General features: G+C 40.3%; 1 protein-coding gene across 2 annotated transcripts in view; it reads left to right on the top strand.

The window, feature by feature from the left end:
• Pcca (propionyl-CoA carboxylase subunit alpha) overlaps nt 1–24,487 on the top strand; it is a 774,935-nt gene that overhangs the window by 688,070 nt on the left and 62,378 nt on the right. For both annotated transcript variants that reach the window (XM_052190575.1, XM_052190574.1), the window contains one exon: nt 5,725–5,778. In XM_052190575.1, coding sequence (XP_052046535.1) covers nt 5,725–5,778 — 54 coding nt within the window. The remainder of the gene's footprint in view (nt 1–5,724; nt 5,779–24,487) is intronic.

Raw genomic sequence — 24,487 nt, 5'->3', positions numbered from 1 at the left:
GGAGAGAACAAGCTACTGTAACAGCAACACTAAACTTAATGAGATAATGAATACATTTAAGATCATTAAAGTCAATTAATATATGTCCATGACCACAGAAAAGCTGTCAGGCTGGGGAGATGACCCAGCTGGTAAAGGGCCATACAAGCATGAGGAAGGCCCTGAGATCATATCTGTATTAGTTTGGGTTCTCTAGAGTCACAGAACGTATGGATAGTCTTTATATAGTTAGGGAATTTGTCAATGACTTACAGTCTCTAGTCCATCTCCCCAACAATGATTAGCAGCAGCTGTGGATGGAAGTCCAAGGATCTAGCAGTTTCCCAATCCCACGAAGCAAGCAGGCAAGGAAGAGTGAGAGAGAATCTTTCTTCTTCCAAAGTCCTTATATATCTCCAGCAGAGGGTGTAGCCCAGATTAAAGGCTGTAGGTCTCCAGCAGAGGGTGTGGTCCAGATTAAAGGTGTGTGCTTTCATGCCTTTAATCCCCAAATGATCTTGAACTCAGAGATCTCCTTGTCTTAGCCACTATGTTTCAAGGTCTCCATGCCAAGATCCAGGTCAGAAACTTATATCTCTGAGCCTCCAAATTAGGATCATAGGAGCCTTCCAATTCTAGACTGTAGTTCATTCCAGTGACAATCAGGAATAGCCACTACAATATCCCAAGTGCCCACATAAAGTCAGACACATGAGAATCTTAGCATCATGCTCTGATGGGGCTGGGGGCAAACTGCTGACCTCCAGGTTCAGGGAGAGACCTTGTCTCAAAGTAAAAGGTGAAGAGAAACTAAGGAAGACACCTGATTCCACCCTCTGGCTACACACATGCCACAAACACACACGTCACCTGTGCCTTCCACACAGGCCATAAACACACATCACACATACACAGAAACTGGTAGCATTATATAACATGAAATAGAAAGTTTTAAACAGAGGCAAAAGTAATTATAGTGAATGAAAATAAGGAGGCATTAGGAACAAGAACAAGAAATCAAAGGAAGGGTTAAAGAAAAAAACATGCGAAGAATGGGCAGAATGTTACAGAGGAGAGAAGGGAGCTCCAGATAAAGTTTTAATTAAGTAATAAAGAAAAATACATAAATAACAATGCAATTTTAACTTTAAGCAATTTAAAGTTGCTTAAAGTCAAAAATTAAGTAAAATATAGTAAAGGATTTTTTAAAAAAGAAAATAAGTAAAATGTTTTAGAAAATAACAAAGTGTAGTAGTAGCTGACTCCATACTGGACTGTGCCAGGTGAAGGGGAGATCAGCTGACATTCGAGTGTCTTGTGTTTCTCTACATTTAGATTGTTACCAAGCCTAGGTAACTCTGTCACTTGCCCTTTAGGGCTGCGTTCACTTCAGAGGCTTCCCTTCTTTGCCCACCTGCACCCACTGCTGAGCACAAAGCTTTGCAGCCAGGTTCTAGCTTCACTTATGTTCAGGCCCAGTGTATATACTCTGATGGCCACTCAAGGGTTAAATTTCATTGTTTTCAGTGAATTCCCACCCCCATTGGGAAAAGAAGAAACTTTTTAAGAGGTCACTGGTTGAGCTTCATTTTCAGATTCACCCACATCAAACCACAAGAGCAGACATGAGTTCTGGGGTTCACACAGCTTAGGGAGGAGCCCTGCTGAAGCCAGGACTAGTTTCCTATATACACACTCTATGGCTTTACTCCTGCACTGTCTTCTTCTTCATGATTCTTATGTTCTTCCTTTCTGCTTTTTGTTACCCTGACTCAGAGTCACACACAGGTGTCTTCTAATATGCTCTACTTTCTAGAGTATCTTTCTAAGCCTTATTCTGAACATACTATTTGATTCTTAGCATTTTTACTAAAACAATATATATTATAGGAAGAGTACTTCCAGTTTGTGAAGCAAGAATTAAACTGCTCCAACATCTTTTGGACTGCTGGCATTTTAGATTAGGGGTGCTTAAGCAGTATAAATTGTAGATATTCTAGAGTCTAAGAAAATCTGAACTCTTTCTGATCCCAAGCACTTTGTAAGGTCACTCACTTTGTATACTATTTTCCATTTATCCAAAGTTTTTAAATGGCTTCTTGAATGTATCTTGTGATTTTTTTTTTTTATTGGCATCTCTCAATTCTGAGAACTGCACTTTGTTAATGTTTTTGCAGCTTGGCTTTCCTACTTTGCCAATACTTCCCTCCTTAGTATAAATCCTTAGGAAAAAATTAATGAGCCAAAATGACATGAATTAAGGTATGTGTTCTTCATACTTCATTGTCCTGAGCCTGCTAGTAAGATCAGTTGGATGTCAAGCCATTGGCCATCTGCAGGTGAGACCTCCAACAGTGAAAAAGTCAAGAGCTCAATTTGAACTCTAGAGGATACTTCTAGTTTCTGTCACCTAACTGATTTTTGTTGATGAATCTCTGCTTATGGAAAGGGACTAAAAGTATAGTGGAAGTCACTGATATTCTATAGTAGGTAGTGTTGATTGTTGACTTTAATACCAGGATTCAGGAGGCATAGTCAGGTGGATCTTTGAGTTCCAGGATAGCCTGGGCTGTACAAAGAATCCCTGTTCCAAACAAACAAAAACCAAATCAACCAACCAACTAAACAAACAAACAAACAAAACAAACTAAACAAAAACTGGTCTGTCTGTGAGGTTGTTTCCTGTTAGTAAAAAAGGAAAACTGACCCTGAGTGGCCAGTGCCATCCTATGGCTGGGGTCTTGGTCTTCTGCCACCATGAACAAGAGCTGCTGTGTCTGTACCACCATGATAAACTGAGCCCAAATAAATCTTTCCTCAAGTTGCTTCTCACCAGGTGTTTATAGCAGCAAGAAAAGTAACTCCTGCACCATTTATCCTCCAGGGCTTCATCTGCCAACTTCAAACCACAGAACTTTCTTCCAGCCTCCTCAATGTACTCACGAGTTTTCTTGCTAATGGCCACTCAACAGAACAAGCTCGGATTAAACAGACAGCTTTGTGGTGAGGGTACTGAAGAATATGCAATTCACTTCCAGTACATGGTTTAGTGTTCATTTTCCAGGACTATTTCTTTTGACTAACATTACAATAAGTAAAAAAGTAATGTTTTATTTGTTTTGAGAATGTATTGATTAGTATGGGGCAATTTGACCTTTTCCTTTTTTTTAATATATATTTTTATTTTCTATATTCTTTGTTTACAATCCAAAAGCTTTCCTCTTTCCCAGTTTCCCCCTCCCCATATGTCCCATAAGTCCTCTTCTCTCCATCTATTCTCCTATCTTTCCCCCTCCCTTTTCTTTGTCCTGGTACTCTCCTACAATGCTGGATCAAACTTTTCCAGGATTAGGGCCCTCTTCTTCCTTCTTCATGGGAATCATTTGATATGCTAATTGTATCTTCAGTATTCAGAGCATCAGGGCTAATTAATATCCACCTTTTCCTTTTTATTGCTCTTTCGAAAGAATTGCATTATTCCTCTTCATAGGACATTGTTCATTCATAGGACAAACCAGCAAACAACAAATTGGGAAAAGATCTTTACCAACCCTAAATCCCATAGAGGGCTAATATCCAGTGTATACAAAGAACATAAGAAGTTAGTCTCCAGAGAGTCAAATGACCTTATTAAAAATTTGGTACAGTGCTAAACAGGGAATTCTCAACTGAGGAAACTCAAATGGCTCTAAAGCACCTAAAGAAATGTTCAGCATCCTTAGTTATCAGGGAAATGCAAATCAAAACAACATTGAGATTCCACCTCACACCAGTCAGAATGGCTAAGATGAAAAACTCAGGGGACAGCAGTTGCTGGAGAGGATGTGGGGATTTCCTGGATGTTCTGGGATACAAGCTTTTTGCATTTTGCATTTTCTTTGACTGTTGAGTCAATGGTTTCTATGGTATCTTCGGCATCTGAGATTCTTTCTTTCATCTTTTGTATTCTGTTGTTGATATTTGCATCTATGGCCCCCCGATTTCTTCCCACGGTTTTCTATCTCCAAAGTTGTCTCTTTGTGATTTCTTAGTTGTTTCTACTTCTGTTTTTAGATTCAGGATGGTTTTGCTCAGTTCCTTCATTTGTTTGTTTGTGTTTTCCTTTATTTCTTTAGGAGATTTTTATGTTTCCTTTTTCATGACTTCTGACATTTGACTCACTTTCTCCTGCATTTCTTTAAGGTTTGTTTTGTTTTGTTTTGCGTTTCTTCTTTATTGGCTTCTATGTCTTTAGCCTTATTCTCCTGAATTTCTTTAAGTGATTTATGTGTTTTTATTATTCGAGTTTCTAGTTTATTCATGTTCCCTTGTATTTCTTTAAGAGATTCATTATGTTCTTTTTGTGTTCTTCTAGCAGTATCATGACCAGTGATTTTAAATCCAAATCTTGTTTTTCTGGAGTGTTGGCGTATCCAGGACTTGCTGATGTTGGAGAGTTTAGTTCAGACGCTGCCATATTGCCTAGATTTCTGTTAGTAGTGTTCCTATGTTTGCCCTTTGGCATCTTGTTATCTCTGGCAGTTAGTTGGTCTTGTTTCTGGCTGATGTTTGAGCCTCCTGTGAGGCTGTAGGGCTATTTCCGCAACACTAGATGGCTGGGTTTCCCCTGTCACAGATTGCTGATGTGCTGCCCTCCTCTTGGGTGCCCTTGGAGCCCTAGTGTGCCTGGCCCCAGATTGTGTCTGTGAACCAGGTGGTGCCCGTTTGCTCCTTCAGGGAGTGCTGATGGTGTATGCTGAGGGGACCTTTTCTGCTGGGAATCCGCAGAGTGCTGATCACTCTGCTGGGCTGCCGCTTCCCCAACCAGGATGGTGCACACAAGGCTAGCCTAGCTGCTCAGGCCCTGAGTCTAGGCAAAAGCCTGGCAGGCTTAGACCTGAGCAATTTTCGCCTTGGACTATGATTATTAACTGGTTCTGTCAGGTAGTCAAGATGGTGGTGTGCGTGTGCTCCCTGAAAGTGCAGGGAGAGACTGCCTGGCTAACAACCTCCTGGCCTGGCCCACCAGGCAGCCCAGGGCCTGGGTGTGGTCCAACGCCTGTTGGGCTTAGACCTCCTCTATGTTAGCCTCGGGCTATGGCTGTTAGCTGGCTTTGTCTGCTAGAACTCTTTGGTGACCCATAGGGAAAGTGGCAGCTTGCATGCACTGGGACAGACTACCTGCCGGGCAAATAACCTCCTGGCCAGGTTGGCACACCGATGCCCCCCCCCCCAACAGTCCAGGGTCTGGGTGCAGGCCAATGCCTGTTGGACTTAGACACTCCCCCCCCCCCCCCATGTTGGCCTCAGGCTAAGTCTGCAGACCTTGGGCTATTGGTTCTCTCTGGTGTTCGAGAGCCAAGATGGCTGAGAGACTCTCGTAACTGACTGGCGGGAGGCAGAGTTCTGATGTGGCTTCAGTGCGGTGAAAGACGCTGTAAATCCGCAGCCGCTTGCAGCCCAACTGGCCAGTGATGGTCAGTGGTAGCAGGTGCAGGGCCTGCCAGGACCCTGTCGCCTTGGTTGCACTGCTGATGGCCCTTCCATTGGATGAGCTGCTGCCGCCCTTGTCACTGGTCTTTTAAAGAACAGTGCCTCTGATGCTTCCCTCCTTGCTCAGCAGGGCATTCCAGGGTGTGAGGTACTGTCTTTTAGTCACTCATCCACTGCTTGGTGGGCATCTACAATTTTTGTTTGATGACTCTGAACATTTTGTACATTGTTCCCTATGAACACAGTTTCATTTTACACTGTCTTTTCTTTTAGTGTCTTTCTCGGGAAGCAGGTGGAAGCATGAGCATCCAGTTTCTTGGCACAGTGGTAAGTACAGAACGTGCTGTCTGTCCTCTTACTCAGCAAGAGTGTGTTGGCTTCCTCCCATGTTTCTGCTGCTTTCTTTGTGGTTTTATTTTGCTATCAAATTGAGACATCTCTGTGAGAAGCAGGTCGTGTGAGAAATGCTTCTGTGTTGAAAATATTCCTGTTGCATCTTCTCAGAAAGGAAATGCTTCTCTATTTTCAGTTTGTTGAATACTTGTACTTCCTTCCCAATTGCTGACTTTTTCCCTCTGTATTCTTACAAATAAGACATATTGGGTTCAAGAGATTGTTCAGCAGTTAAGAGCACTAACTTCTCTTCCAGAGGTCCTGAGTTCAATTCCCAGCAGCCACATGGTGGCCCACAACCATCTGTAATAGGCATTCAATGCTGTCTTCTGATGTGTCTGAAGACAGCGACAGGATACCCACATACATGGAATAAATAAATCTTTAAAAAAATAAGACATATGATATAAAAACAATGAATTTGACTTTTCCGCCCTAAGTTTACTTTCTGGCTTTCTCTGTTGAGTTCTTCACATCCACTTTTCTAGTGAAATTGGATCATAGTTTTATATCTTCACTATTTTCATGTAAATCCTGTTATGTATTGGTATATGACACTCATAAGTTACATTTTGCCTTTTAATTAATTTCTGTGTATGGATGGGTTATTTTTCTAATCTTAAACCATCATTTCAGTGTGACTTATTTGGTGTTGTGTGGGTATTTTGCCTGCACGTATATCTGTTCACCACATGTATACCTGGTGCTTGTGGAGGCCACAAGGATTCCCTGGAGTTACAAATGGCTGTGTACCATGTGGGTGCTGGGAATCAAATTCAGTCATTTGGAAAAGCAGTCAGTGCTCTTCTGAGCCATAAGTGCAGCCCAGTATAAGCCTCCTCTTAAATGGAAGCATATTTGACATTCTAATGAGTTGAGGAGATGTGTTGTATTTATCCACGAATCTCAGATATAAGCTCCTTAAATTGCTTCTGCTTCTCTTTTGCCGTTATAAACATGCTTTGCTTTTTGGATTTTAAAAATTATTTTCAAGCACATCTATGATATTTTTAAGTTTATAAGCTATATAACCTCATAAGCTGACTCAAAGCTGTTAATAACTATAAGATCTGTTACAGGTTTTAGTTATTTTCTAGGTTTTAGGATACTACCTACTGTGTAATGGTGTTGTGTACTCTAATATCACTTTTGATTATCTAAATAATTTAACTTTTTCCTCTGATGAGGTTTACTTACTTGGTTTGTTAATGTGTTTATATGCAAGTTTATAGTTATCATTAGTGCCAGTTCTAATTTTATTTTCAGAAACTTGTTTAAAGGCATACTCTCAATCGGTTGTCTGCCTATTGCTGCTGTATTTGAGTAGCACCCTCTGTGTTGTCCCCTGTGCCAATACCTGTAGGAGATAATTTAGTGGGGAAGATAAATTTAAAGGCAGTGAAGGATCAACATGAATATACAAATGCTTTTTTTTAAGTTTGATTCCAGTAGCTGTAGTTATTTTCTTGCCTCCTGAGATAATATTCAAGGACTGTTCAAAGCTATCTTTCCTTCAGTGTCTTAAATAGATTGGTTAGCACATTGGTAATACCAAGCACAGCTTGTGAGACTGGGAAGGATTTGAGAAACAAATTTGTTTTCCCTGCTATGTCCTGGTTTGCCTAGGGTGTCTTAGGTTCTCCTAAATCCTTATCAAATTCCTCATCCCATGCTTCATGATCATCTTCAGATATTGGTGAAGATACTATTATCTGAGTAGGCTCCAGTGAAAGAGCTGAGGGGTCATTTCCACAGAGTTATGGGTGGCTTTTATTTAATTTAATTTTTTTTTTAACTTTCAATTTTGCCTGAATGAGAAAAATCACCCTTTTGCCTTTCTCTCTCTCTCTCTCTCTCTCTCTCTCTCTCTCTCTCTCTCTCACTTTTCTTTTTTTTTCATTTTATCTTTTTTAACCAACTTTAAGGTTTGATCATCCAGTTTATATTCAGTTAAAAAATCATCCATCTCTTTCTCATGATTAATATCCTCCTTATCTTCCTTAAGTATTTTGCTAACAGTTCAAATTAATGCCCAACATGATCTACCCAAGATTGAATGGTGATTTTTCTCCTTGTTCATATGTATGTTGATATTCTTTCAGACTCTGTCCCATACTTCTTCCTCTAAATTTCTTTTTACTGGAAACCAGGGAAATAATCATAAGCAACTTGCAAGCAATCTAATAACTGTGATTATTAGATTATTATTCAATTATTAGATTAATTATTGCATTAATTTTGTAGTTATTAGATTAATACTGTGTTCCTCCTTTCTTTGAAAAATGATGCCCAAGCTTGGTATAAGGAAAGACTTCCTTGGCTTTTGCCCATTATTCTCAGGTCCCTGATTCATGATGCCAGGATCTGGGAGAATAGAGCTAGTAAACGAGGCAGACTAAAGTGTCATGCAATAGCAAGTGTAATGAGTAATTTGAAGTAAACTCATTCCTATCCACTAACCTGGGAGGGGCACGAGAGCATAATCCAAGAGCAATTCTGTGTTTTTTTGAAGAAACCAAGGTTACATAACTTGTTTTCTTGGCATTTTCTCATAAGCACTATGACTTCTCACGTGAATCCATTTGTGAACAGTGCTCTGACATTATGAGTTTGTATTAGTTTTCCCTACAATAGATTGTCACACATAGGTTGCTCAGGACAACAAATTCACTGATAGTTCTGAAGAAGAAACCTAAAGTCAGATGCAGCACAACTCCTTTGGCTCTGTGTAAGGGCTGGTGACCCTGTCTCCCAGGTTCTTGTCCTTCTATTGCTAAGCTGTTATTCTAAGTTCCATGATCATTTGTCCCTTCAGGTTTCCTGTTCTATGTGCTTTTATTCGTGTGAATCTAGAACACCAATTAGGACACTTGGGGCTCACCTTACCCAACCTAGTAAAAATTCCTTCTAACTACTCACAGTTATGAAATCCTAGCTCCAAATACTGTTATACCTGTGAGGTTCTGGAGAACATGACATTTTAAATGACATTGTTTAGCCCAGTAAACGTTATATAGACAGGAGGGATCATTTGTCATGTATGAAAATTTAAAATGACCATTTACATAAAAATATGATCTCTTGACCATGTGGTTTTTTTCTTTGAGTTTGTTTATGTAGTGGATTGCGATGGGTTTCCGTATATGGAACCATCCCTGCATCCCTGGGATGAAGCCTACTTGATCATGGTAAATGATCGTTTTGATGTGTTCTTGAATTTGGTTGGCAAGAATTTTATTGAGTATTTTTGCATCGATGTTCATAAGGGAAATTGGTCTAAAGTTCTCTTTCTTTGTTGGATCTTTGTGTGATTTTGGTATCAGTGTAATTGTGACTTTGTCGAAGGAATTGGGTAGTGTTCCTTCTGTTTCTATGTTTTGTGGAATAGTTTGAAGAGTATTGGTGTTAGGCCTTCTTTGAAGGTCTGATAGAATTCTGCACTGAAACCATCTAGTCCTGTGCTTTTTTTGGTTGGAAGACTTTCTATGACCCCTTCTATTTCTTTAGGGGTTATGGGACTGTTTAGATGATCTATTTGGTCCTGATTTAATTTTGGTATTTGGTATCTGTCAAGGAAATTGTCCATTTCTTCCAGATTCTCCAGTTGTGTTGAGTATAGCCTTTTGTAGTAGGATCTGATGATTTTTCTTTAGTCATTAGGGAAATGCAAATCAAAACAACCCTGAGATTGTTACAACCTAAATAAAACAAAAACCCTAAATAAAAACTCAGGAGACAGCAGGTGTTGGCAAGGATATGGAGAAAGAGGAACACGCCTCCACTGCTGGAAGGGTTGCAAACTGGTACAACTACTCTGGAAATCAGTCTGGCGGTTCCTCAGAAAACTGGACATGTCAGTTCCAGAGGACCCTGCTATACCACTCCTGGGCATATACCCAGAGGATTCCCCAGCATGTAATAAGGATACATGTTCCACTATGTTCATAGCAGCCCTATTTATAATAGCCAGAAGCTGGGAAGAACCCAGAGGTCCCAACAGAGGAATGGATACAAAAAAATGTGGTATATATACACAATGGAGTACTATTCAGCCATTAGAAACAATGAATTCATGAAATTATTAGACAAATGGATGGAGCTGGAGAACATCATACTAAGTGAGTCACCCAGTCTCAAAAGATCACTCATGGTATGCACTCACTGATAAGCGGATATTAGCCTAGAAACTTGGAATACCCAAGACATAATCCACATGTCAAATGATGTCCAAGAAGAACGGAAGAGTAGCCCCTGGTTCTGGAAAGGCTCAGTGCAGCAGTGTAGGGCAATTCCAGAACAGGGAAGTGGGAAGGGGTGGATGGGGGAAGCGGGGGCGGGAAGAGTGCTGGCTTATGGGACTTTCGGGTAGTGGGTAGCCAGGAAAGGGGAAATCATTTGAAATGTAAATAAAAAATATACCGAATATAAAAAATATGTTCTCTTAGGTCATTGCTTCATAGGCCTACTTTTCTAATGCCTCACTTGTATATGGCCATTTATTTCTACAAGTATTCTCATGTCTGTTGTTATCCCCCATAACAGGAGCTACCTCCTCTACTCAGATACATGGGATGCTAAGGGGAGATGTTCCCAGGTTTCTGAACTAAATAAGCATGGAGGCATTAAATGACCACCTGGTGCAAATTAGCTGAAAGACCTGGATCAAAACCAGGTCTTACTTGTCTTTAAAGTCAAGCTAGTAACCATCACAGTACATTTAGAGAAAATTCTTAACTACATAACCAAGGGAGCTCTCTGCAGACTTTGATGATTGGATTTTCTTGCTGTTTCTCTGTCTTCACAAGGCAGGTCGGGTGGGTGGGTCATGTTTTCTTATGAAGCTGATCCTTGGAGCCCCTTTAGGACCTCCTCTAATTAGGTCTCATCACCTCTCAAAGTTCATACTTCTGTCTGAATCCTGTCATGGCCAGGCAGGGAACACAAATAGTTAGTGCAGATACCACTCAGTGAGCTAGTGTCCCAGAATTTTCCTTAGAACAGAGGTGACTATTTCACATAGCGAGTTGCTTGTGTTCTACATCCTTGGTTGAGCTGTGAGTCTATACAAGTCCAAGCTAAGAAAGAAACTTAAAAGGCAGTCTTTTGCTAAATCAGAATTTCTTATGCTAAACAATAAGGATTTTTTTATTTAAAAGTTTGGGAGTTACCATTGTGTTTATTATTTAAATTCTAATCATTGTTTCTATTTAATTTTTTAGGCAGTGCAGTAAAAGGCAAGCATATCTCACTGAGACTAATTCTCCCCCTCTTGGAAACACCACACCAATTTCTTCACCAGCCTCTCCATAGCTATGGTGTTAGCATTCACCTAGGGCTTGAGAAACTATCAGTTTCTGTCTTTGATACTTAGCCAGAAATCTTAATGAAACCAAATGATGCTGAAGTTCTCAAAGCTAATCTGAATCTCAAATTGTACATTTTAAATTAAGTTTTTATTGATAATAAATATAGTTTATTTCTTATTAGCCTTGAAAACTTGAGTGATAACATCAGTAGAATAAACATGTTTTACAACGATTTACCATTAAGGAGACTATTAATATGACCCTTGGCACACCAGCACAATTAGATTTCAAAGTAAGGATTTAAGGAGTAACAGCGATTAATGACAACCATCGGAAACAATTTTGAACTCCATCAGTTTAACTCAGGAGGGTAAACTTAATATGATAATTCATCTAGTTGAATCGTATCAGCTTAGCGGGAAGGAATGTAAATATGTGACCCTTACCTAGCTTGTAAATGGATGCTGTGCTGAGAGATTTATCCATTCCATTAAGGAACTTTGGGGAACTTTGGAGTTTCTGCAATCGTTCCCTTGGAGGCTGAAAACCCAACCTGATCCCATACTGGGACCATCCTGGTTTGCATATTTGCATAATTTGCCTTTGCTACTAATATGACAGCAAGACAGAAATAACCCTTTCTAATAATATCAGATGGAGTTGTGGAGGACAGCATTTTAATGCCGAGAAAGACCTCCCTGTGGGGCTGTTATCGCTACCGTCAAACAGCAGCCACACAGTTGCAGCCGCAGCCTCTTAATTGATTCGTTTAATTAGTAGGAGCTGAAGCCAGTACTGGATCTTGTCATCTGATACTGCAGGCTTCAAAACTGCATCACTCATATTTAGAGATAGAGAAGCATCATCAAAAACTTCTAAAAATTCACTTCTGGGAGCTGAATTTTAACAAAATAACCTCCCATTGGTTTGAAAGTCAAATGATTAGAAAATGGGGACTAGGATTGTTGCCGTTGTTCTTCATGCCTCATCTTTGGAGTAATAAATGACTTTATCATTTGTGTCTGAGTCTCTCCTCCCAAAAGAAGATGTGAGAGACTTTTGCCCATCTCTTCTGCCTTATCCACAGGTGTCTGACTCTGGTGGATCTCTCCACTCTTTCTTATCCCTTTCTCTACATCTATGGAGTATCAGAAATGACATGATACCTTGTTACTACTCATTGCACACTGGTCTACATAACTGTCCACTTGTTCCAGCCTGCCTTTGTAGCTGCCTGGGTCATGCCAGCTTATACTTTGTACCCAAGTTCCTCTCTTTGCAAAGCCTCTAGCTGGATTGTCCCTTGGGAGTTGTCCACCAGTAGCACTGGGGCCCACTTTCCTTGGACATATAAAAAGATGATGGGAGTGGGGGTGGTGTGTCTGGTGTGAAAGGCAGAGCCTTCCCCAGGCTTTTCAAATGCTCTTATGAGTGTGCGTGTGCGTGTGCGTGTGCGTGTGCGTGTGTGTGTGTGTATGTGTGAAAGAGCAGGTCAGCTATTGCTTGTGGTGGGAAGGGGAAAGAGGTCTTTTTGGGAGGAAGGCGTAGGCTATCAGAAGCTGGACAGTGCAGAGTGAACCGAGGATTTGGAAGAAGAGGGTAAATATCTCCCTGGAATGTCTGAATGTCATCTGCCTGTTGGTTCAGAGGCAGAAGAACAACACACAGAGAAGCTGTGAGGTAGCTAGAAAGTTGGACTTTTAGTAGGCTTTGAAACGTCAAAGAGGCAGATGGGCTATGTGAGGACACAGCTCTGATGTGTAGATCAGGAAGAAGACCGGTGAGCATGGATGAGGTGAGATTCAAAGCTAAGAGCAGAGCCTAATGGAGAAATACCCAGCTTCTACACTATTATGTCTGTTTATGGAATGATGACATTATAATTGAATTATATCAATTAGGTGTGGCTGTTTAATGATACCATAGTGTCTCAATCCTTATAGGGGTAACTGCTTATTTCAAAGTATCTTAGGAGACTATTTTCCAGCTGCCCAAATCCTTAGAATAAAATCAGTTTAATAAATGTCCTCAATGTGCATGATGCTGTAGAGCTTTAAAATTGTTCTACATACATTAGCTCACTTTGCACCATTTAGTTTCTAAACCAAGAGTACCTGAGAATTAGCTGTAAATTCAAACATGGGGCTGGGAAGATTGTTCAGTGTATAAGAGTGCTTACTCTGTAAGCATGAGGGCCTGAGTTTGAATCCATAGTGCCCATGTAAAAAGCTGGGCACGACTTTCATGTACCTCTAATCCCAACATTGGAAGGCAGAGACAAACATGTCCTGAAAGCTTGGTGGCCAGCTAGTCTAGACAACAGGGTGGGCTTCTGATTCAGTGAGAAGCACTGTCTCAAGGAAGTAAGGCAAAGATAGAAAAAGGAAGACACCTGATGTCCCACCATGATTTTCCAAATGCATGTTCACAGGCACACCCACATAGTCACACACATTCACGATTACATAACTATACTTCACATGCATGTTCATAGGCATACACACCCATGCAGTCACATACATATACAAATATACAAATATACTACACACCAGGCACACATAGAAAGGAAGGGTAGCTAGAAAAGGAAACATGAATCATGTGACCAAAGCAAATATGCTTTGGAATATTGCCATTTTAAAACATTTACAATCACTGACTTATGTTCTCAGAAGTGTCTGTGAGCTGTCCCCAGGCTGTCCGTACACACTGGCACAGGGATGGACTGTCCCAGGCTGTCCATACACACTGACACAGGGATGGACTGTCCCAGGCTGTCCTTATACACTGACACAGGGAGGAGTGGAAAGAGTGGTGCATAGAGCTTGCCTTTCTGCATTTGAATCTTGGATCCTTTTTTCTAGTTTGTGTACTTGAACAAATTGCTTAATTCATAGGTCCTCGGTTTTCTTGTCAGCAAGATCTTTTTCAGCAAGATTTCTCCCACTTCTATGGAAAATAGACTTGGCATGTAGTGGTACAGTTTGTATTCCAGTCTTCCACTTCTGTATAGCTTATTTTGACTTGCATTTCCACCACCCTTTTCCTTATTTGCTTACAAACCTATCATCATCATCTGACACTATGATCACAATTCAGTTCACAATTTAAGATTTAGTCTATAAAAAAATCAGAAAGAACTTTTTATTCCAAAACCAAAGTTTTGTTCATAATATCTCAATGTAGCAAGCATATTATCTATCATCAATCCTCAACTTCAAACACACACTTAAACTTACATGCCATGAGACAGAGACGCTTAGCATCTATTTCCTGGAGGGGAGTAAAGGTCACTAAGAACAATTCCATACTAAAGAAGACAGTACCTTGTGTGTGAACACTGAGATTGAGATGCATACATTGGCAAAAGCAACATTCTTTTGCTTGAAATCATGTTATGGTGCGTAGAGATTTTGTCATATTGACCTCATGTTCAAGGGATGTCAATTTAGACCATTCAGATCTCTGTGCTGTGGGTTTATATTTTTTAAAACCTACTTTAATAAGGGTTTCTAAATGCCTTAACCTGCCTTCTAGCCCACCACCCACCAGAGATAATGGAAAGGAAAAGCTAATAAGGCAAAGAAGGATGTGGACCTGTTTAGAAATAGTTCTTTGGGACGATTCCAATCTTTGTTGTCATGATATTATCAGTTCTGATCACACAAATTAGTAGCAGTAGCTTGGTCCACTGGCAAACACCATTCATGAATCAACAACAGTAGTTAGATGCAGAAGAAACTGCAAGGCTTTGTCAATTGGCTGGAATCTGCAGAAGTGGCAAGAAGCCATCAGACTATCACAAGTTCTTTGGTGCGTCTTTCTATACAAAAGATCAGTGAAGAAAGCAAGGTGAACCAATGCCACAGTATCATCCATCAGTGATGACCAGCACCAACAAAAGCCCAACAAGACCAGCAAAGAGTGGCAAGGCAAACCAATACCAGAGCATCGTCCACTCTCTGTTGGGTTGTACTTAATATCCTTTCCAAATACCACTTGCCCTCTCAAATGTCCATTATACCAAAACATCACATGCCCCCTTTCCAGGAAGCTTCTAGAATAACACCCTGTGTCTGTTCTCAGAAAAGCATCTCCTCGTGTTCTGCATCAGCAAAACATCCTCTTAGAAGTCAGTTTCTGGGAAAACATGACACAGCTGAATCTTCCAAAGATACCAGAAAGTACCTTTATCACTACATAATGCTGTTCTTTTATGCCTATAAATTGCTTCTTGCACTGTAAATTATACTTCTGGTATAATTTACAGTTATAGTAATGCAGAATGATGGCACTTTTCTTCTAGAAGTCATACCAGAGTCTATCAGGTTTATCATGCATAAGAATCACCTGGAAGGCCTGCTGAAATGCAGATTCCCATCTGTATTTCATCTGGTTCCCAGAGAAGCTGAGAGGGAGAGGTTTCATAGCATACAAAACAACTTAAAATACAAGACCAGGGTTGGAGAGACAGCTCAGCGGTTAAGACCACTGGTTGCTTTGTAAAGGACTTGGATTCAATTCCTGGCACTCACATGGCAGCTCAACTGCCTATAACTCATGTTCCAGGTGATCAAATGCTCTCTTCTGACCCCTTGGGTATCTAACATGCATGTAGTGCACAGATAAACACTCAGGTACATGTATAGGCATGTGTGCACTCACATACACACTACTATCACACAACACATAACAAATACATCTTTTAAAAATGTACACCAAAACTAGAATTTGGATTATATTCTGACAATACCAAGTTGAACAAGCAGATACCAAACTACCTTATTGTACTACTGTATAATGAGCCAAACATGTGAATGATGTTCTGGAATGTGTTCTGTAATAGCACTGTGTCCAAGAAATTGACTAAATATATGCTGCTAAGTATATGCTAATGCTTTTTTATTTGATTTGATTTGATTTGATTTGATTTGATTTGATTTTATTTTGGCAATTAAGGAGGAGCACATGGGACTTAAAGCATAAAGAAAACCCTTAGTGTCATCAACTGTATCTCCTTATCATCTTGTTTATAATTTCTGTGATTCTACAGTCTGCCTTACTCTGAGATACTTTCTTACAGGTATATACAACGATCCTGTTTATTTTCTCTCTAAAGCAGGATACTTCCATCCTCTTGTCTGGATTACTTGTTGTCATAGACTGCTTTGGTACAGTAAGATGCTCAGGAGCACCCCTGACCTTTACCAGTCATATGCTAGAGAATGTCCCCTGGTGGAAGGACAAAAACTGGGGGTACGGTAACTTCATACCTGATTCAGAACCAATAACCATGGGGATGATTAACAGTTGGGATTTGATTTTCCTTCCTATTTTACTAGTGCATATTATTCTCTAGAACCTTAGTGGTTTGAAGTCTATCACATACCAATGTATGATCCTCATTGTGAATATTTATCTTATATCACCCTGGCCTGATGTTGGGTTTCCTTTAGGAACATATTTAACCTTTAGCTGGTTGGAAGCTTGAAAGGGCTACTTTCTCCTAATCTGACTCATACTGTATCATTACTGTAGATCTGCTATGGATCTACAACATTTGTGGAATTTATCATAAATCTTAGCTTGCGTGCTGCTTGCTCACCTGTGGTTTGGATCCTGGCTAACATTTGAATATGTAGATGAAGCATCACTGTGCACCAGAGCCAATCCGTTGTACTGAACTGTGAGAGCAGTTCCTTGGCTGTCCAAGAAGCTGCCCTTACTTGGTTTTCAGTGGAAGCCTGGTGGTCCTCATGGTGAAGCTGAGTACGTTACAAAGCATCTCCTCACACAGCATCTGTGAGAGGCTCCTCCACTCTTTTTTTACCTACTATTTAAAAGTATAGCATTTAATACCTTGTATGATTTTTCTCCCGTGGACTGTGGTAGGATGCCCAGAGACAAACAAGCTATCAGATTGTGGTCAGCATCCCATATACATGAGAAGTAACTTTTTCAAGCTAGCATATTTTTTATTAATGCATATTCTCAATTCTGAGAGACAATTCAGGCAATTCCTAGGGTCCCAGTGCTAATTACCCAAGTTACTTATTAGTTGTCAAGGACACCATAGAAGTGACCTTGTTTGAAATGAAATATCTCCTTTCTTTAGGGGTAATGGAAATAACTAGTGTATAGATTCTTTTTTTTTATTGATATATTTTTTATTTACATTTCAAATGATTTCCCCTTTTCTGGATCCTCACTCCCCGCAAGTCCCATAAGCCCTCTTCCCTCCCCCTGTTCCTCCGTCTACCCCTTCCCGCTTCCCTGTTCTGGAATTCCCCTATACTCTTGCACTGAGTCTTTCCAGAACCAGGGGCCACTCCTCCATTCTTTTTGGACATCATTTAATATGTGGATTATGTCTTGGGTATTCAAAGTTTCTAGGCTAATATCCACTTATCAGTGAGTGCATACCATGATTGATCTTTTGAGACTAGGTTACCTCACTTAGTATGATGTTCTCCAGCTCCATCCATTTGTCTAAGAATTTCATGAATTCATTGTTTCTAATGGCTGAATAGTACTCCATTGTGTAAATATACCACATTTTTTGTATCCATTCCTCCGTTGAAGGACACCTAGGTTCTTTCCAGCTTCTGGCTACTACAAATAGTGCTGCTATGAACATAGTTGAGCATGTGTCCTTATTGCATGCTGAAGAATCCTCTGGATATATGCCCAGGAGTGGTATAACAGGGTCCTCAGGAAGTGTCATGCCCACTTTTCTGAGGAAGCGCCAGACTGATTTCCAAAGTGGTTGCACCCTCTTGCAATCCCACCAACAGTGGAGGAGTGTTCCTCTTTCTCCACATCCTTGCCAACACCTGCTGTCTCCTGAGTTTTTGACCTTAGCCATTCTGACTGGTATGAGGTGAAATCTCAGGGTTGTTTTGATTTACATTTCCCTAATGATTAATGATGTTGAACATTTCTTAAGGTGTTTCTCAGCTCTCCGAAGTTCTTCATGTGAAAATTCTTTGTTTAGCTCTGTACCCCATTTTTTAATGGGATTATTTGGTAATCTACAGATTCAGTGCTATTCCCATGAAAATCCCAACCCAGTTCTTCACAGAGGTAGAAAGAGCAATTCTCAAATTCATCTGGAATAACAAAAAACCCAGGATAGCTAAAACTATTCTCAACAGTAAAAGAACTTCAGGGGGATTCAGTATCCCAGACTTTAAACTCTACTACAGAGCAATAGTGATAAAAACTGCATGGTATTGGTACAATATCAGGCAAGCAGATCAATGGAATAGGATTGAAGACCCAGAAATGAACCAACACACCTATGGTCACTTGGTCTTGGAGCTGAAAGCATCCAGTGGAAAAAGATAGTCTTTTCAACAAATGGTGCTGGTTCAATTGGAGGTCAGCATGCAGAAGAATTTAAATCGATCCATTCTTATCTCCTTGTACCAAGCTCAACTCCAAATGGATCAAGGACCTCCACATAAAACCTGACACACTGAAACTAATCGAAAAGAAACTGGGGAAGACCCTGGAGGACATGGGCACAGGGGAAAAGTTCCTGAATAGAACACCAATATCTTATGCTCTAAGATCAAGAATTGACAAATGGGACCTCATAAAACTACAAAGTTTCTGTAAGGTATAGGACACTGTCAAAAGGACAAAACATCCACCAACAGACTGGGAAAGGATCTTCACCAACCCTAAATCCGACAGAGGGCTAATATCTAATATATACAAAGAACTCAAGAAAGTAGAACCCAGAGAAACAAATAACCCCATTAAAAAGTGGGGTACGGAGCTAAACAAAAAATTTTCACATGAAGAACTTCGGAGAGCTGAGAAACACCTTAAGAAATGTTCAACATCATTAATCATTAGGGAAATGCAAATCAAAACAACCCTGAGATTTCACCTCCCACCAGTCAGAATAGCTATGGTCAAAAACTCAGGAGACAGCAGGTGTTGACGAGGATGTGGAGAAAGAGGAACACTCCTCCAGTGCTGGTGGGATTGCAAGAGGGTGCAACCACTTTGGAAATCAGTCTGGCGCTTCCTCAGAAAAGTGGGCATGACACTTCCTGAGGACCCTGTTATACCACTCCTGGGCATATATCCAGAGGATTCTTCAGCATGCAATAAGGACACATGCTCAACTATGTTCATAGCAGCCCTATTTGTAGTAGCCAGAAGCTAGGTGTCCTTCAACGGAGAAATGGATACCAAAAATGTGGTATATTTACACAATGGAGTACTATTCAGCCATTTGAAACAATGAATTCATGAAATTCTTAGACAAATGGATGGAGCTGGAGAACATCATACTAAGTGAGGTAACCCAGAAACTTTGAATACCCAGGACATAATTCACAAATTAAATGATGTCCAAAAAGAATGGAGGAGTGGCCCCTGGTTCTGGAAAGACTCAGTGCAAGAGTATAGTGGAATTCCAGAACAAGGAAGTGGGAAGGGGTGGATGGAAGAATAGGGGGACAGAAGAGGGCTTATGGGACTTGCGGGGAGTGGGGACCCAGAAAAGGGGAAATCATTTGCAATGTAAATAAAAATAAATAAATAAATAAATAAATAAAAAACCCTTAAGGAATGACTACATCGAAACTGTAAAGTACACATGACATTTTCAGTAAAAATGGGCTCTATAGATTGACAAACCGATCATAAGGGTCATAAGGATTCAATGTGGTCTCTGACACACAGATAGTGCAAAGGTTACAGGCTATTAATCATACATGCTCCTTGCCTTCTGGGTGGAAAACAGGTTATAAATCTCTCCCTTTGAAAATACAATCCTGTGTGTCAAACATGTTTGTTCCTCTAGTACTTATCTGTGAGCACAAGAACCTTTGTGCCCCCCACACTCCAAAAGAATCCATATAGCATGCCTACAAATACTTGTATGTCCAGCTCTAAAGAATCTGACACCTCCTTCTAGCCTCTGCAGACATCTGGACACAAAGCATACACAGACATGCACATATGCACAAAAGTAGTAATGTAATCAAAAAAGAAAAAGGTGGCAGAAACCAGGTAAGTTTGTATTGGGAGGACAGCTGTAGCACCAAACCAGTCCAGAGTGCAGTCCTAGCACCAGGCAGCTGGAACTTGGGGTTTTGTTAGTGGCCCTTTGGCTTTGCTGGTGATGCCTGAATGCCAAGTGAAGGACTCTTAACCCTTGTGGGTTGACTTTGGGGATCTGATGTCTCATGCTGCCAAAGGCCCCCATTTCCCTGCTTCTACAGTCAGAGCTTTTTCCCAAAGGGTAATACTTTTTCCCCAAGTAACCATTATAGACAGAAAACTATATTAAACGTGCAGTTTGATATAAAGGTTTACCCTCAATTAGAACATAAGAAAGCCTTAACCATAAATGGAGCCTGGTAATGCAGGCCTATAATTCCATCAATTCAGAAACCAAAGGCAGGCAGATCCCAAGGTCAAGGCAACATGGCCAACTTAGACCTTGTATTAAAATGCAAAGTAGATAACCAATGACTGGGAGAAAAAAGCAATGCAATGATTCCTACTGTTACTCTGCTATACCATAGATTGTACCTAGGACAACTGTCATCAGAGGGGTGTCATCCAGCAATAGATGAGAAAAGATGTAGAGACCTACAGTCAAACAGTAGGTAGAACTCTGGAAATCCTGAAGGAAATGGGGAGGAAGGATTATAGGAATCATCAGGGTTGAGGGTACTATGAGAACATGACCCACAGAATCAACTAAGTAGGGATCATGGGGGCTCACAGAGACTGAAGCTACAAACAGACCCAGTACAGGCCTGAGCTAGGGTCTCTCCATATGTGTTATGATTGTTAGCTTGATGTTCTTATGGGATTCCTAACAGTGAGTGGGAGTATCTCAGATTTTTTTTTGCCTGTGTTTGAGATCCTTTTCCTCTTACTGAGTTACCTTGTCCAGTCCAGACTTGATTATGAGGATTTGTTCTAGTCATATTGTAACTTGTTATTCTATGTTCAGTTGAGATCCCTGGGAGGCGTGCCCCCCCTTTTTTTGAAGAGAAAGAGAAGAGGTGGATCTGGAGGAGGTCTAAGAGGAGTAGAGGTAGTAGAAACTGCAGTCAAGACATAATAAATAACAGCAAAATTTAAAAAAATGAATAGAAAGTATAAAGGTATGATGTAGATTAATAGTAGAGTGTTTAAATAGCATATACAAGGCTCTAGGTTCAAGCCTTAGTATTGCCCCCAGATATATATATATATATATATATATATATATATATATATATAGATAGATAGATAGATAGATAGATAGTGAATGGATGATAGATTGATAAATAGATGATAGATGACAGATGATAGATAATAGAAGATAGATTGTATCTATCTTAGTATAATCTTAACAGATTATAGATATGTATCTAGTAGATGGGTGATAGCTAGATAAATGATGTATATGACATATTAATAAATGATAGCTAGATAGTTGATATATAGATAATATATAGACAATATTGATTATAGATAGACACTCATAGACAGACAGACAGACAGACAATTGGAGAAAGAGAAAACCCTAGCAAACAACAGTGAAGGTGATCCAGATATGACACACATTTAAATGTTTTGAGAGATTCCTTGTCCTTATTGTTTAACCCCCATGTCTTTACTCTCTTATCTATTTAACCACATTTTGAGCTCAGCAGTGTTATAATATTGAAAGTTAGAATACTCCAGAGTAGTGGCTCTGTTCTTCGGGGCACATGTGGATTGTGTAGAGACATTTTGGCTGACTTCAGTGATGGGCTGTTAACAGAGTAGGCTGGCATGCTACTAAGAACCCTATACTATACAGGCCAGCCTAGCACAGCAGGGTCACTCAATCTTAAGTATTAGTCGTGTGAGATTGAGAGTCCTGTCCCAGACAATGATCATAGACAGGATGAGGTTTGCTTTTTTTTTTTTTAAATTCACTAAAGGTCATGATAAGAGAAAAATCTCATATGCCAAAAAATATAGTTAATAGGGTTTGCATTTTGACAGCAGAACTTAGCAATACCATCCATGTCCTGTGCTAAGAAGCAAGGACAGTGTAGTGGGCAGATGGTGTCCCCTTCTGATCATGGCTCACTAGAGCTGTGAATCACTGCTGTTAAGTACCCTCACATGCAAAGATCCATATTTCAAATTCCAAGTCTCTTTGTACCAAATGTGTTAGCACTTTCACCAGCATTGTGAAGTGAAAAAAAACTGATGTTGGGGTTATCTGTAATTCTCTGTAACCATATTGCTAACTTTCATAAAGTCGTGACTGAAAACTTGCTCATGGTTGCCCCTGGGTCCCAGTGCAGCTTGTCCCTCTGCATACACTCTGTAGAATGTCTAATTTCAGACTATTTGCCAGATACAACATTTTCCTATTATCTGATTATTTGATGACTGTTCAAATGTACCTTTACATTTTCACAGAATTATGACCAAAGTGTTTTTAAAATGCCATATATTTCTTGGTCACTGGCCATTTAATCCAAAGGATATTGATTTTTCTATTTGTGATTATATCTAACTTTTATTTCAAAAAATAACTTTTTGAAGTGGAAACGAACAGTTTCTTTGTAAATTCAGTTGTCCCAGATAGTGGTTTGCTGGGGCAAACACATGAAGGAGTATTTTCTGAAGCGGACATAGGTTAAAGGATATTTTGCTAAAGCAAGCGCATGATAGAATATGTGATGAAGGATTCTTTGATAATGACAAGATAATGACACACGTGTATCGTTTTGCCTTATACTGCATAGCTGAGCTCTGTTTGTCATGACTCCATAGACAGAAATTCATCAAAAAACTCTTGGTGGTGTTTTGGTGGCCTCTTGCTGCTTCTGCAACTTGGGCTGATTGGCAGACTGATGTCAGCAGATACAGACTCACATGGAGTTTTGCTAAGACTCACTTGCTGAGATGCATGGTAAGGCAAGACCTGTGGAGGACATGTGATGTTTGGAGGGAGTATAAATAGGACTAGACAATGATGGAGGATTGCTTGCATAGCTAGCTTTGCAATGCTTCTTGTTCTCACATCGTTGCTGATCTTCAATCCATTGAGAGATGGCAGAGAACGTCTCTTGGCATCCCTGGTGGTCTTGGCCACTCGTGCTGACCCATGCCAATTTGGCTGAGGCATAGGTGTTTCTGATAGGCTATGCCACTGATGCTGATTCATGTTTGTTATCCCAACAGTACTGAATTGGGCTGCTGGTATATTCATGGAATATTTTGGAGTAGATCAAACTGCTACTCCTAAGTTCTGTGAACAGAACTGACTTATGTGGGATTTGCTCCAAAGAACTATTTCTAAACAGGTCCACTTCCCCCATATCCTAATAACCTTTCTTTTTTACTACATCTGGTGGGTGGTAGGCTAGAAAGAAGCTAACAACTTTTTCCAGTTCAAGACTGCCATTTATAGTTTTCTGTGTTAATATTGTGGTAATTTACAGGGAAAGATCCATTTAATACTATGGTGTCAGTCTACCAGTTCCTTAGTACAAACTTGTGTGAACACACACCATGTATCTTGTGCACAGCCAGTAGTAGCACTAATCCGAGTCCCAGTCAGCTCTGTAGGACTTGCAGCTTGTAGCAGGTTTTCAGGGAGGTACTAGTAGCACTGGGCCTGTGGGCCTGGACACCACCTGTTGGCTTGCCACCATCTAGTTTGCAAAGTAGTCCTTGGAAGCTCACTACACACTACATTGTACTTGGGGATTCTGATTTATGGAGATGACTGAGGTTGCTGCTCTTAAAAGAAGAATGTTACTTCCCTTCAAAGGGAGCAGTCATACCATGCAGGCCCACAGGGAAAGCCTGGGGCTGTGGGCTTGCAATGCAGAAGGAGCCATGAGACATGGCCAGCAGCCCTGTGGGGTTCTCTGGGAAAGTACAGGGCATGTGGGTGGGATAGATAGGATTTCCTGATCAAAATAATATAGGTTTAGAAGATGGTCTCTAGTTGGTTAGTACCTAGTCCTAAATAGTTAGGGTTAGGGAAGGGAAAATAATTGGTATGGTGTCAAGAGTTAAAAACAAAGATGCTTGGCTTATTCACAATTAAGTTCTTTGCTTTTAGGAATTAACTCACTATGGGTAAGACAGTGAGTTTTAAGTGGGTAAGTGCCTCATTCAAATGTTAAACCATTATAAGGTATAGAAATTAAAGCTACATGGGCTCTGAAGAGATGGCAGAATGTGTACTGTCCTTGTTGAGTGTCCAGAGTATCCAAGAACAGTTCCTGTGTTGGTCAGCTCATGACCACCTGTGATTCCAGCTCCTAGGAGCAGCTGCACGCATGTGCACATTTCTACACACAACTAAA

This window comes from Apodemus sylvaticus, chromosome 8 (assembly GCF_947179515.1).
Source record: "Apodemus sylvaticus chromosome 8, mApoSyl1.1, whole genome shotgun sequence".
Classification (NCBI taxonomy): Eukaryota; Metazoa; Chordata; class Mammalia; order Rodentia; family Muridae; genus Apodemus; species Apodemus sylvaticus.
The sequence above is the reverse complement of the archived record's forward strand: the minus strand, read 5'-3'. Positions and strand labels throughout refer to the sequence as shown.